Source organism: Pelmatolapia mariae, linkage group LG3_W (genome assembly GCF_036321145.2).
Source record: "Pelmatolapia mariae isolate MD_Pm_ZW linkage group LG3_W, Pm_UMD_F_2, whole genome shotgun sequence".
Classification (NCBI taxonomy): domain Eukaryota; kingdom Metazoa; phylum Chordata; class Actinopteri; order Cichliformes; family Cichlidae; genus Pelmatolapia; species Pelmatolapia mariae.
In genome coordinates, this window is record NC_086229.1 from 74,711,824 (window position 1) to 74,726,965 (window position 15,142).

Genomic DNA, 15,142 nt, shown 5'->3' on the forward strand with positions numbered 1-15,142 from the left:
TCTGGGTGTAAAAGCAACTTTATTACAATTGAAAATGTAAACTAAAAGTTGTCAGGAGACTCGGGTTTTTCTTTAAGTAAACTGAGATGAGAGATGAGATAGCCTTTATTTGTCAGTTGCAGGTCTTTTGCCCACAGAGCACATGTAAGAGCAATCAAAGGTTGAGACAATGAGAGCAGGGCAGAACAAGACGCATCAGAGAATAACTTTGAAAAAGGAAGTGACCAGAGACAAGAGGTCAAAGGCAATAAACAAAAAAAGACAGGGAAAGACCGAGTGAACCTAAGAACATCAGAAACCTAACAAAAGAAATCAACAAAATGAAATTAGAAGCCAAAACTCGAGAAATCCTAAAGACAAAACATAGAATTTCTTGATTCAAGTCTGAATCATCCTCGCAAGGAAGATCTAGTAAATTGATTGTGTTCATCTTGATGTGTTTCTTCCACTGAAAACACCGGGACATCACAGAGTGTTCTCTCACAGGTTAGGTTAATCAGTGATCCTAAATTTCCCTTAAGTGTGAATATGAGTGTGAATTGTTGTCTGTCTCTTTGTTTTAGGCCTGAGATGGACTGGTGACCTGTCCAGGGTGTACCCGGCCTCTCGCCCTATGCTAGGCTCCAGCCACCCCGCGACCCTGACAAGAATAAGTGGAAGAGAACGGATGGATGGAAGGATTCTTTTTATTTAGGTTTACATTGTAGCATTGTTTGTACAACTGTAGTACAATTTTTGTGATTCACCTATTTAAATTATGTCAAGCTGGACAGGTACTAACTGTTTGCTAGGCTTCAGCTCAGCCAACGAGAATCCCTGAACTGCATTTCTGGATGGTGTTTGTGCTTTTGGAGCATTTGATGCAATTATCTTAACTAACATATGGCTTCAGTGCAGTTCACAGACAATCCAAGAAGTCCAAGGTTTTGGTCAGTGAAATTCTAGGATTTTATATTAATCTTCCTTGGCAGTAATTAACAGGCATTTGTGCCTGTGAGATGCACACAACTGATAACTTAACACTTCACCCAGTCTGCATATTGTTTCTGGCACCGAAAACCCAACATAGTGAGTCTATAATCAACATGTGACATCACAGTGACTCTTGTGTACTATCTAAAACATGCACACAGTAAGCCTGTTCAGTTTGAATGATGGTGGGTGAAGCTTTCTGATCAATGCTCAATGCTTGAATATAAAAGTTCATTTCAAAGAGCTAACTGATAATGCTATTATATTTTCTATAGTAAATATCCAACGTCATTCAAGGGAATTCTTTTAGTCAATAAGAGATTGTGACAATCCTAAAGAGCACAAAGGGTTAGGCTTCGTGATCTGGAATAAACTGGACCTGGTGGTGTGATGTCCCTAATACTCACAGAAAGGTATTTTACTACAACAAAAACACAACCTGTAAATCATGGACTCCATAGAGTCCCAATCATTCTGGTCAAGCTCAACAGCGCCCCACTGTGGAACAAGAAGTCCACATTAGATGAATTCTACATAATAAGATAAGATTTTTTTGTCTTATATCTTAAAGAGAAATTTTCTTTGTAATCAACAGTAGTTGGAGAGCAGTTTGTGAGCGGAGCCAGGCAACGAATGTGTTCAAATGTTCAGGCTGTGTTTCTGACAGATGAAGCGGAACCTGGTGGAGCAGTGGTGGTCATTCAGGCGTCCATCACTGTGAAGGTGAGCACAGTCTTCATCCCCTCCAAGACCGTGCCCAGTCCAGCTGTCAGGCTGCCCAGGTACCCATCGCCTGAAAATGCACATTCATTAAGGAGAACACAGGTAAACAGGAGAAAATGTAACAGAAAGTTTTCAGATTTTTAATTGGACCTTGAGTTTTATATTGCAGGTTAGAGAATATTTTATAAATGCAAGAAATAGTCATTTTTATCTTTGTGTCTTGAGTTAATTGATATTAAGTGGCTGTACACAGTTAATGCAGCATGACAGGAGAAAATAACAGAGAATTTATATTTTTTGTTACTGAAACAGACCTGCGCTCAATCCTGTATGGTGTCTGGTTCACCCACTCCCACCTCCCAGTTCTGGAGTCAGACAAACCGACCCAGTATAATTGAGGGATTGAATTACGGGTCACAAAGTCCTGGATAAAGAGACAATGACTGCATTTGAAAAAAAACAAACAAACAAACAAACTACAACAACAAAAAATTCATTGTTTGTTTGTGTGTGTCTCAATTTGTTGTGAGATGTGTTCCTGGTCTTTTGAATATTTATCTCTGTTAAGACAGAGATAAATATTCAACAGGAGGCGTTTGCCTTTTCCCAGCATATGTTTGCAAATAAGAATTTGTATTTAATGATTAAGCTGTTTAAATAAAAATTACACTGACTCACTACTCTATCTTGTGGTACAATACAATATTGCACAATATTGCAAAAAAGTGTTTCATAGTAGGTCATGTGACAGGTGTGAGCAGGTCTTACCCACTCCTTGTCGTTATGCAGAATGACCAGGTGGGCTTGTTGTGCTTCACACCAGTCTCTGGACCTAGTCCAGGACTGAGAATCACTGCTGAAGAAGTAACAGTTGGACTCAAACACAGTCCAACCCAGAGGACAACAACCACCTGTAGTTGAACCTGACAGAGAGAAACAGTTACCACGGATGTGAAATTCAGTCTGCAGATGTGTAAAATGGTAAAATATGGTAAACGCACTGTTGTTGATGATGTGTTCAAGGGAACATTTGATGGCTGCAATATTCTTGGTGAGCGTGTCAATGAGTGCCAGCTGCTTCATGGCCTCCGACACTGATCACACAGCACAAACACAAGTTAAACATGATGTTTGGAGTCATCACCAGCAGTAAAATCTACAGGGGGGCAGACAGACCTGAGGTAAGCCGGTCCTTGTTGTTCTCAACAGTAAACTGCAGCTGCTGAACTTGTTTAGCTGTTTCTAGAAATAAAAAGATTAAGCATGTTAGCATGTTTGACACTGTGGCTAGTTCACTGATGAATTTAGAATATCTCAAAAATCCTTCACATAAGATGTTGTTAAGGAACACAAGGGCTATGGGAAAACCAAATTGTCTTATTATGAAATGGAATACGTGAAAGGCAGCTATTTAAAAGCACCTAGTACTGAGACAGCACTGGCTAACCGGGGCCTCAAGGGAACTGGTAGCCTTGGGTGGTTAGGCCTCGATGGGGTTTGCCTTAGCAAAGACCAATTGGCCTGCTGACCCTCAGAATTATAGACTTTTTTGTATCTGGAACATCACTACAGTCGTAAGGAAGAAACCTGACCTTGTTAAGAAGGTGGAGTGAGTCGAAGCTTCGAAGCATGTGTCGGGTAATCTTTTGTGAAGCGCGTATCGAGGCTTGCTTTGATCACGCCGGTTTGCGCCAGATTCGAAATAAAATGGGCAGCAAAACACAGCTGATTTCCTCAATCACACTGTGTTGTGGAATTGGATTACGTGTGTGCTACATAGTTACTTGAGCATTTCTTCTTCGATGAAGCCAGCAAGGAAGAGATTTTTTTAAATCTCATCTCTCTTAATAAAGTATGCACACAGTAATAAATATAATGAATGATAAGTACCATAATATAAATAAACAACACCACAGATCCTATAATCTGATTTCTGTCTTTTAGTTTCTTAAAAAGTGAAGCGCCACACACTAGTTTGTGTCATTATCCAGATGTACATAAGCGTGATTATAGTTACACAATCATACCAAAAATCTGTCCTGATAGTTTCCACTTTCTCTTTTTTATCAGACATACTGAGACAATATTCGGGATAAATAACCATGAAAACAGTTTATTTATTTAGTTTAGAGGTTTACACATCACATCATTATAATCACAGAGCCTGTTTCACTTGAATCGTCCACATGATGGCGCAGTAGAGCAAATGAACTTCTGTACCAGGCATGGGTACAAACATCATGTTCAAGGTGGCTCATAAGTGCATACGGTGTCTGAGCACCTTGGGCTAAGGGTCAGTAATTAACTTTGTTGTCATATATTCTGATCTTATGTCTTAGACTCTCAGAGAGAAAAGCAGCACTGTCAAGTGATCACTATGTTCTGGTGACTTGGATTAGATGAATGCTGCTGGTCAGACCCAGTTATCCCAAATGACTGGAAAGATCTGGAGCAGGGCTTGTCTTTAGGGAGCCATAAAATTCTGGATGTTGTGGGTTACACTGTAAATCCCCAAATCTGTTAACTTAGAAAGTTTGACTTCTAAAGTCTTATTAACATATTAACTAACCACATTTAGTTTTCAAATACTATGTGTGACAAAGACATTGACTAACAGGCGTTTTACCTTGAGCTTGATGCAGTGAGGTGTTAAATGACTGGATGGTGTCACTCATGTTGGAAACTCTCTGATCCACAGTCCACAGATATTTCGATGTCTTCGTGTCTGAACACACAAAACGACAGCAAATAAAAATAATATTTAGCTAAGCTTGTGTTATAGTAACTAAAACAGTGAGCATAACCTATAATGGAATAAAAGTGAGAGCCTTACAAAGCAGATCAGCATAATCACAAAAAGGTCAGTGGAGTAAAATTAGTCATAAAGAAATCTCTGTTCATGTGTATGTGTCTGTTTTATACTCACTGGTAACTCCAAGCACTATGATCAGAATCAGCAGGATCACAGCAGTCAGACCAGGAAATAACCAGCGTTTGAACCTGGACATCGGTGAGACGAAGTACGGTGGAGAATCTGACAGACAGAGACAGACATAGTTATTGCTTCACAAGTAGATCTTAAAATCCTAAAATCAAATAAGTTGCCTACTCAAGCTCAAACAGATACCTTTGGTCCAGAGGACAGTGTTGTCCCAATTATTCTCATAAGGTACGTCAGTCATCGCGGCCACCTAGTCTGGTTAAATAAGAAATTTAAAAAAGTAAAGAAATCTGCACAAAAAGATTCTCAAAAAATAGCTATTCTAATCCTATTGCACTAATAGTGTGCTTGGGATCGTTTTCATGCTGAAAAATGAAGTGTTTAATTTTTTCATCTTTCTCAATGATTTGATTTTCAGATACTGTTTATCTGCAGCACACAGTTTTTTGTTGTTTTTTTAGACCTGCCACTTCTTTGTCCAGCCAGTTTCCTGATTTTCTTAAGTCAAAATTTTCAGGTAATAGTTATTTGGGAATCACCTTGTTGGTGCAAAAATACTTGATTCCTGTCAAACTGTATTATATCAGATAATTTTCATAGATTGAGCCACAAAAATGGGAACTAATGGTGTGTTTTTGCAGCAGGCTGTTAGTAACAAAGTGCCTAAAGATACAGTTTTAAAATTGGTTCGTTCTATAATGACGGTGATGTAGTTGTGGAAGGAGACAATCAAAACGATAGTTCTAAGGTGGTTTGAGATATTTATTCATGCGTGGGTCTTATTGCTCCCATGTGACAAAGACACATCCACTCCACATTTACATTTATACCTGCTGTTGCTTCACCTTTGATACCATATATGAGTATGCTGAAGACCCTTCTCTTGCTGGAGGTCTCCTGACCTCAACCTCCCCCGGACCAGTTGTTCCTGAAATACTCTGAGTTACAGGGTACACGTCTCGTATGCTCCCCTATCCTAACCTCAAACTGGGTTTATTAGACCCTTGTTCTAATTATAGAAGTCAGCAACATTTGTTGAGCCTGAAAATGTGCCCAAAGATGGAAGTTCTTTATGTCCCCATCGGTAAATGCTTGTCTGTCGTGTGTGTGTCCAGCCTGTGTCTATGCTGAAAATGTTAAGGAACTGGACTGAAAATGGGTGAAAAAGCAGCCAATGGAAAAAAAGACCTTAAGAAAAATTGGAGAACTTCTGCTCAAACAAATTAATAATGAAAGAGTTTCTCACCTTTGTTCTGCCTCTGAAGTAGCAGGGATTTTCAGACATAAAGATTGATATTTCCTCCTCTTTCCTGCCCTTCATGCAACTAGCTGTGTGAAAATACTCACTCATCATTTTTACGGGTATGTCACAACATTTTAGGGGGTCTTAGCTTCGTGTTTATCATCCTATTCGTTAGATTTCTGTGAATCAGCCTAAGTTTTACAGAAGTTGCTTTCAAAACTTCCTTTTTAATCAGAAACAGGCAGCCATTCCCTGCCAAAGAGCCACTTTTCAGTTGATACTTCCCTAAAATCAACCAAAACCTACAAAAACTGTATGCAATCTGTGTGACGATAATACCATCATAATATCTGACACTGACACGGCTTTATTCAGATGCTTTAAAAAAGTAAGTTTATTGCTTTAAAGGAGGGGTGTAGATATAGAGACCAAAACAATTTTTGTAATCAGGCTGTAACAATGTTTATTTCTGATTTAAACTTGGACATTTGAATGTGAGAGTCTATGGGTAAGGATGTCCTCCTTTAATGTCCACTAGGTTCGTCCCCTAGGTTGGAGTGGCCAGCATTTCTACTTCAGGACCACAGACTTAGATAAGTTTACAAAATTACCACATGGTTAACTGGCTCGAAGCATGGTTAAAGGTTACAGTGAAAATACTGTTAAATATTATTAGATCTTGCTAATTATTTGGCACTGATGAAACACCTTACTGAGATGTTACATGGCCTAGTCCAGCCCTTGATGTGTGTTTTACCCACATGTGCACAATACAGCATGATGACCAAAAGGATTAAAGCAAACTAACAAGAAAAACAAATGTGCAGCCACAAATGATTAGAAATAGCAAAAAAAATAATGTCATGTCCTAGCATACGCTTGGCCACAAGGACCCCATTTAGAGTTAGGGGCAGGGTTTGGCTAACATTAACCTCTTTATACATAATTTTATTCATTCAAAAGGTAGGTTTTTTGAATAAAAAGTTCCTCATTAGTATGTAGCTAAAACAAAACCCAACTCCATGACCAAGTGAAAGTCCAACGTTCAAGAGGTCAGAGGTCAGCCCTCAGTGAGTTTGTCATTTAAGAGGAAGGAGGACAGTGGGGCTGAGCAGATCTCACTGGAGCACTGTTCTCGTTCAACATCTTCATGTCCCGACAGTGCTGTTGTATTTCCAGATGTAGCATTGAGCGTCAGAGTTGTAGCGCAGGTAATGTTGGAGGATCTCCTCAGATTCTCCTCTGAGCACACCTGAGGGCATCAGGACGCTCATTAAAGAGCTCATGTGTTGAAATTAAAGGTCTTTCTCATTAATGTTTTTCTACAGTTTCAGTTTTAGTCCATGTTCTATTCAGTCTTTAAAGTAAACACCTTAGGAAATTTTCTACAATTTTACAATATACAATTTTCTCCTACAGCTCCATATAGCCTCATTAACTCTGGACCTGCTGGAGAGCGCCCCCTGTAGAGCAGTAAGTCCAGAAAGTGGGATATTCATTATATTACAAGTTTTCGCGGTGTAATCTGAGAGCAGATGTGGGCAAAGCCAGGGAAGCAGGTGTGTTCAGGCATTCATGGTAGGTTTCTGACAGATGAACTGCATCTTGGTGGAGCAGTGCACATCATTCAGGAGTCCATCATCATAAAGGTGAGCGCAGTCTTCATCTCCGTGACCGAGACCGTGACCGGTCCAGTTGTCTGGCTGCCCGGGTTTCCACCGCCTGGAAAAACACACATACATTACTTGTTATGTTTGTGAGCAAATTCTATGCAGAAGTGAGCATAATTGTCCTATTCTCATCTTCAGGGTTACAGCAGCTTTTGTCAAAGCTGGCATGGCTCATTTCTGCACTAAAAGCTGTGCTAACACTGAGTAAAGCTACAGGGAAAATGCTGCTTCTGCTAACATGCTAATTTTGTTTATACAGTGTCTGACAGGAGGGAGGAGCAGCTGGAAACCTGATATAAAATTCCCGCCAACTCTGAATCACTTTTTTTCAGTCGAGTCAGTCTCTTTAAGGGCAATCTGTGGACATGTGTGCATGTTTTTGTAATTTCTGAAAAACCTATTTGAAAAAAAATGCTAATAAAGGGATGGTGTGTCTTTGAGTATGGCTCAAACATTTAGGGAATTAAATTCAATAAAAAGCAGGATGAAACATGGAAAAAGGAAAGTAAGTAAATAAGTAAGGAAGACTTGCAGACTCACAGACTTGCAGTCACAAAGCACAGTACAGAAAAATAGTAAATGTAAAAAATAAGTTAAAGAAAAATGGAAAAGAATTTTTAAAAAGTTTGGAATGGCTGGTTTGGCTAGTATGATGCCAGTATGACTTTATGATTTTCATCCTCTTTCATATGGAATTGTTTGATTTTGATTCTTTCCATATCATTAATGCAAGACAGAAGAGAGGTCACACATCTTTTTTTTTTAAAGACCTGGGCTCCACTGTGTACGGCGTCTGGTTCACCCACTCCCAGCTCCCAGTCCTCCAGTCAGACAAACCGATCCAGTAAAAGTGAGGCATGCTCCTGCGGGTCACAAAGTCCTGGACAGAGAGAAGTATAAAGTACTTTTTTGTTATTTACTTGTCTGCAAACTACTAAAAAAAAAAAAAAAAAAAAAATGCGGGATATTCATAACTTGAAGGTCCTTTGTGTAAATTCCACTTTTACCTCTAGGGGGCAGCATTTAAGCAGTGGATTTGTTAACATTAGCCTTGGTGCAATGTCCTCATGTGACTTTGCCTTTTCTCACTCTTCCATTTTAAATAAGAACTTACTTGCTTAGTTAAAGATGTATTTGACTGTGTGCACATAAAGTTTTCAAATCTTTTCTTAAATCCAGAAAATGTCAGACAGTACATTTAAATCTTAAACCTCGACTCTTTATCTATGAGTCATTTTGAAGCTCTTTTCTAAGTGTTTCTGTCCTACTTCAGGCCTGCTTACAAAAAAAAATAACTGACTGTGCATCAGAGGTTAGTAAGGGTGGTCTCTGCCTGTGCAGCTTCCTTTGGATAAACCCAGAATCTACTCTAATGGTCAGTCACTCAGGTGTCAAAACTCCTTGTTAAGGGCACAGGGTTGGTTTAAAAATGTTGTCTTTATGGGTGAAAGAGTTAAATTATGTTTTAAAAAGTGTGCCATGACCATGACATTGTCCACTGACACCTCTGAGGCTCTGAAGTCTCTGCTGTCTGAATCGTTGAGATGCTGTTAACCAGACATATTTTTACAAACTAGGAAACGTTACCATTCAAATAAAGACTCGTACATTTCGTGCTGAATCATATGACAAGTGTGGCAGGTCTTACCCACTCCTTGTCGTTGCGCAGAATGAGCAGGTGAGCTTGTTGTGCTTCACACCAGTCTCTGGACTTGTTCCAGGACCGAGAATCACCACTGAAGAAGTAACAGTTGGACTCAAACACAGTCCAACCCAGAGGACAACAACCACCTGTAGTTGAACCTGACAGAGAGAAACAGTTACCACGGATGTGAAATTCAGTCTACAGATGTGTAAAATGGTAAAATATGGTAAACGCACTGTTGTTGATGACGTGTTCAAGGGAACATTTGATGGCTGCAATATTCTTGGTGAGTGTGTCGATGAGTGCCAGCTGCTTCATGGCCTCCGACACTGATCACACAGCACAAACACAAGTTAAACATGATGTTTAGAGTCATCACCAGCAGTATAATCTACAGGGGGGCAGACAGACCTGAGTTAAGCTGGTCCGTGTTGTTCTCAACAGCATACTGGAGCTGCTGAACTTGTTTAGCTGTTTCTAGAAACAAGAAGACTTAGCATGTTTAGCAACTTGGCAACTGGAACACTTAAAACGATGAGGTTTGGTTCAGACTTTCACATTGTCAACGTAAGTCTGCATAAATCCCTTATGAGATAAATATTTTAGTGTCAGGGACCTGGGTCTGATGACCCAGGGGTCCTCTGCAGTTTTGGACTTATATTACTTGTTATAAGTATATTTGATGTATGGTATGGCTGTCACTGGTTTCCCTGCTTGCAGGTATGTGTGTGTGGGTGTGTATATGGGTGTGGGTGCATCTGGTAGGCTGGTTTACGGGCACCATTAGGCCTGGTGGGTGTGCCCTGCCAGGTGGCTGGCCACACCTGAGGAAGATGTTCACACAAACCTGCAGATGATCAAGCCTCGTCGAGGGAGCTACTTAGCAGTGTGGTGGAGCTCCCTCCGATGCTGGATCGTTTTGTGAGACTTCCTGTTAGTTTCCCAGCTGGAAGTCAGTGAGTGTGAGTTTGTCGCAGTGTAGTGTATTTATGGCTGCTTCTGTTATTTTCCCAGGAGAATTGCGGGATGAGAGGGCAGCAAGCACAGGTTACACGAACACTAAGGAGCGGATGCACAGAGCACTGACACTGGATGAAGACACGGCACGGGAGTCTGGGACACACGGGGATTTATTGGTGAATTACTTCACCACCTTGTAAATAAACACTCTGTCTAAACTGAAGGGTCTAACGTTTGGGTCCTACTTCAGAAATAGAGAGGAATTACTTTAAACCTTTAAATCAGGTGGTTTTAAGGAAAACAAGGGAAACAAGAAAATCCCTCCAAATATCTTAATTTGACATAAAGGTACCGAATCTACTCCACTACAAATAAGCAGTGTTTTAATATAAATGTGTCATTTTTAATTTAAATATATGTTTCACTATCTAGTGTTTAAAAAAATAAAATAAAATTCACCTCTGGTGAGACACCAGCTCCACTTCTGGACTCAGATCCAGGACTTACATTTTGCATTGGGTAGCTCATTTATAAAAAGTGACCTTCATTTTGTTTACATTCATGGATGCTGTTGTCTCCACGCTGCCACATTGTTCTGATTTTTTTTTTTTTTGTCTGTATCTTCATAAAGACCATTATTAGCAAATTTGGTTGAAATATTATGATATGATTCGAGTTTACATTGTCCACCTCTACTAGACAGCTGTAACTGTCATGATAGGCTGTGTGGCAGGCAGGCAGGCCGGAAAGGTGGACCCAAGAGCAGGACTCAGAACCGGCAGGTTAAACTTAAAGCACAGCTTTGTTGCTCGGAAAAAACTCCACATAAATAAAACTTCCAAAAAAACAAAACAAAACTCTGAACATAGGAACTGGAACTAAGCAACTAAACAGAAGTAGAAGACAAACACACAGCATACTGAGGGTAGCAAACATTAACGGCACGACAGAGGGCAAAAGCAAACACAGGGCTTAAATACACAGTGGAGTAATCAGGGAATAGGAAACAGGAGGGAGACACAGCTGGGAGAAATTAGGGCTAACGCGACAGGGGGAAGTAAAACGGAATACACTGACATAAGACATGGACCTTCAAAGTATAACAGGAAACAAGAAACAAATCACATCAAGACGCAGACTTTACACTGACTTGACACAAAACCTAAAAACTAAACTCATAACCAGGACCAAACTGAAACCTAGAATAATAATAATTAAAACAGCACAACTAAAGAATCAGAACATAAATCATAATACAGAAGAACGAAAGAATACCAAAACACAAGAAACTGAAAATGCTGGGTCAAAATGACCCAGAACTGGGACAATAAATAGTTATGCTGTGGATCTAAACACCTTTAAGTTTGATATATAAAATCTATATAAGCTAACCACATTCAGATTTTAAGTGTAGCACAGTAATGTGCTAAAACTGTGTCCTGTTTTTCTTTTGTTTTTTTGTTTTTTGAGTGTTCTCCAAAAAGACGTTAACTAACAGGTGTGCTACCTTGAATGTGATGCAGTGAGGCGTTCAGTGATTGGACGATGTTACTGAGGTTGGAAACTCTCTGCTCCAAAGTCCCCAGACGATTTGACATCTTCCTGTCTGAAAAAAGAGATAGACAAGGTCTACTGTACACATCCCCAAAAAAGAGGAATTTCTTGTAGTATAGCAAACTAAACACTCTATAATACAGTAAAATAATAGCGTAATAAAGAAATTTGGTCAACAAAGTAAGACAAAATAAAAAATGTTCAGTAAAGCAAAATCATTAAAAGAACAAAATGAAACAAAACTAGAGATGATAAAATTAAAAGCTGATTTTAAAAACTGGCTCTATTACATAATGTAGATTCAATATAACAAAAACTGTAAATCAAATGACTTTTATCTTTCTATGGGTGAAAATTGTATTTATTTAATAATAATTTAATTTCAAGATGATGTCATGTAAATATCTACTGTGTGATTAGAGTTTAGCTATCATTTGTTTTATCTTTATGTCATGTTGAAGAATCAAAAATTATTTTCAATTACAAGAAAATTCTGTAAACCATCTTTGCAGTCACAGTGATTTAGCTACTAACGTACTCTGCTCATGCTGATTCTAATAATCATTTCCACATACAAGAAAAAGTTTGTAAGTGTTTATTTCGCTAGAGACTATAAAGAATACATATGAAGTGGAAAGCTGAGATGGTTGGAGAGTGTGCAGTGGAGGGATCATTGATATATTGGACATATAGGAAAAGAGAAAGACCTCAAAGGATGTTTATGGATGTAGAGGTGGGATTTAGCATGTGGATTTGGACCCCAAATGCAGACCTAGACATGAACGGCTCAAGATGGTGGCATGTACGCACATATGCAGTGGCACAGTGCTTCCAACTACTGTGCACCTTTTTGTATTTTTCTACTATTTATATTTTATTCCAACACAGTTGATGTGGGACACCCAGAATTTAGTTGTACATTAAAAATGACAAAAGACTATTCTATTCTATTTCTATTTTAAAAGGCAGACTGAAAACTCAGAGCTTACTTATAATATTGGTAGTGTGCAGTGATGGGAATAACGGCGTTACAAGTAACGGCGTTACTAACGGCGTTACTTTTTTCAGTAACGAGTAATCTAACTAATTACTATTCCTATCGTTACAACGCCGTTACAGTTACTAACAAGGAAATGCGGTCCGTTACTATTTTTCAACAAACAGACGGTTGAAGCTGTGTTCAGCTTACCGCATCTTATATCAGTTGTATGGAAGTAGCTGACTACGTAAGTAATCTGGGCGCTACAGCTTTAAGCAGCTGCGCGCGCTCCCGCGGACGGTAATCACGATCACTGTCTAGCACAACACCTGGAGCTGAGGGGGCAAAACAATCACATGAGTGCTGCTGTTTGACTGAGGAAGAATAAAGTAGTCGTGGTAAGCTAATCACATGACCACTTAAAGACAAAGCAACAAGGTGATATATACCAGTTTATAAACTGTGTTGATAGGCCACGTAAAACCAGAGTCATGATAAACAATAAATACGCGGCATTTTTTCCTCAATAGTTTCGTCACGTTTACTGTCTAAGGACAGCGCAGCAAGCACTCTCTGCTTATGAGCAAGAAAACAAAAACAAAAAAAAAAGGTAAGTTTTAGGAGTGACGGCGAGAGAGAGAGAGAGAGAGAGAGAGAGAGAGAGAGAGAGAGCAGAAAAAGAGGGAGAGCGAGTTTTGAGATGTGAGAGATTTGTGACGTTTAGCGTGTTTGGAGTGTGTAGTTAATGTGTTGTCTTGTGTAGTTAGTGTGTAGTGTTGTGGATAGTTTTGTGTTGTGTGTCAGAACAATGAGGCGACTGCTGTCTCCAGGTAGAAACAGCAGTGATACACCTGCTGCTGTCAGACCTGCAGGTATCAGGCTGTGATGTTCTCCTTTATAGTGGACAGAAATATTTGTAGTGGCACAAATAATTTGTGGCATCTTACTGAATGCAGAACAGCTGATTGTTCTGTAAATAGTTTGAAATGGTTATTTAAAAAATCAAGGTAAAAGGTAAATGGATGCAAATAACTTTGTTGTTTGCAAAACTTGTACATAGGATTTTAAAACAGACAATTAATATTTGCATTTAAAGTTATGAAATATGATTCATTAAACATGTTTGTGGTTGTTACAGTAAAAAATATAACTTTTTCTACTCTGATTTTGTGTTTTTTGTCTGATTTTAGACCAATTGTGTTAATACAGTATGTCAAAATGAAAACATGACTGTAAATTCAGACACATGAGGTTGTGCTGAAAAGAATGATACCAAACAAGGCAAAGTAAATAGTTTTTAAAGGTAAAATGTGGAGGGAAAATCAAAAGTAGTTAAAAATGGCCAATTATACCCTGGACCCCAGAGGGTTAAACGTTTTGTTAAAGTAACGCAATAGTTACTTTTCAAGTAATTAATTACTTTTAGAATACTGTAACTCACTTACTAACTCAGTTACTTTTTTGAAGAAGTAACTAGTAACTATAATTAATTACTTTTTCAAAGTAACTTGCCCAACACTGGCAGTGTGTGTGGGGAAACATACAAAAGAAATCTGAATACAAAAAGGTACAAAAATGCTCAGGAGAATCATTAAAACAGAAAACCACACCAACCAGAAACATGCCAGGAGGGGAGAAGCATCCACTGTGAGTCACAGTCAGTCAATAAAACAGGAAGTGAAATGTTGTTACAAGATGAGAAAAACAGACATGAATAAAGATAATACAGGGGAATTGAGAACAGGAACAAACAAAATACGAAAAGAACAATATAACCAAAACTACAGACATGAAGCGAAAAACAAGAGAAACCTAGAATCACCAGAAAATATTAAAAATAAAACAAAACTATGAAGTCAAGACACTGGGTCAGTGACCTAGGACCATGACAGAACAAGGACATGCAGAGAGTTGGTGTGATAGAGGAGGATCCTGGGGATAGGCTGAGATGTAGCAACTTCTAAAGACAGAAGAAGATGAAGATGCTAGTGCTGCAATGATTTTAAAAGTTTAGCTCTCTAGAGGCATCCGTGTGACAAAATACTTGACTGTTTTGTGGCTGTGTCTGTTTATGAAAGTATAAACTGGGGGTCCTCACAAATGACCTGACAACAGTGGTCACCACATTTAACCTAAACTAGAGTGTGTGTGTGTGTGTGTGTGTGTGTGTGTGTGTGTGTGTGTGTGTGTGTGTGTGTGTGTGTGTGTGTGTACACGCACTTACTGGTGCTTCCCATCACTATGATCAGAATCAGCAGGACCACGACGGTCAGACCAGGAAACAGCCACCGTCTGAACCTGGATGCAGATGAGGGTGCTGGACTGTCTGCTTGACAGATGCTCAGTTATTACAGGTGCACGCTACAACCAAGACATTCCCAACTTAAATGAAACGGATACCTGTGAGAGAGAGCGTCGTCTTGTCCCAGTAATTCTCATAATATGATTCCTCCAT

At 39.2% G+C, this 15,142-nt stretch overlaps 2 protein-coding genes across 3 annotated transcripts; both read right to left on the bottom strand.

Moving 5' to 3' along the window:
• LOC134624819 (C-type lectin domain family 10 member A-like) lies at positions 1 to 5,952 on the bottom strand. Of its 2 annotated transcripts, XM_063469897.1 has the most exons (9): positions 5,883 to 5,952; positions 4,823 to 4,891; positions 4,622 to 4,729; positions 4,322 to 4,420; positions 2,872 to 2,937; positions 2,697 to 2,789; positions 2,464 to 2,618; positions 2,010 to 2,119; positions 1 to 1,765 (listed from the first exon to the last, which is right to left on the bottom strand). In XM_063469897.1, the coding sequence occupies exons 2-9, from the start codon at positions 4,875 to 4,877 to the stop codon at positions 1,612 to 1,614; spliced, it is 840 nt and encodes a 279-aa protein (XP_063325967.1). In that variant the 5' UTR covers positions 4,878 to 4,891; positions 5,883 to 5,952; the 3' UTR covers positions 1 to 1,611. The 2 variants fall into 2 exon arrangements, with proteins under 2 accessions (XP_063325967.1, XP_063325968.1); XM_063469898.1 differs by lacking the exon at positions 4,823 to 4,891 and having other exon boundaries at positions 5,883 to 5,937.
• A 1,492-nt stretch (positions 5,953 to 7,444) lies between these two features.
• Positions 7,445 to 15,142, bottom strand: LOC134623962 (C-type lectin domain family 10 member A-like). The gene is made up of 8 exons (XM_063468961.1): positions 15,088 to 15,142; positions 14,912 to 15,013; positions 11,662 to 11,760; positions 9,606 to 9,671; positions 9,431 to 9,523; positions 9,198 to 9,352; positions 8,320 to 8,429; positions 7,445 to 7,601 (listed from the first exon to the last, which is right to left on the bottom strand). The coding sequence occupies exons 1-8, from the start codon at positions 15,140 to 15,142 to the stop codon at positions 7,445 to 7,447; spliced, it is 837 nt and encodes a 278-aa protein (XP_063325031.1).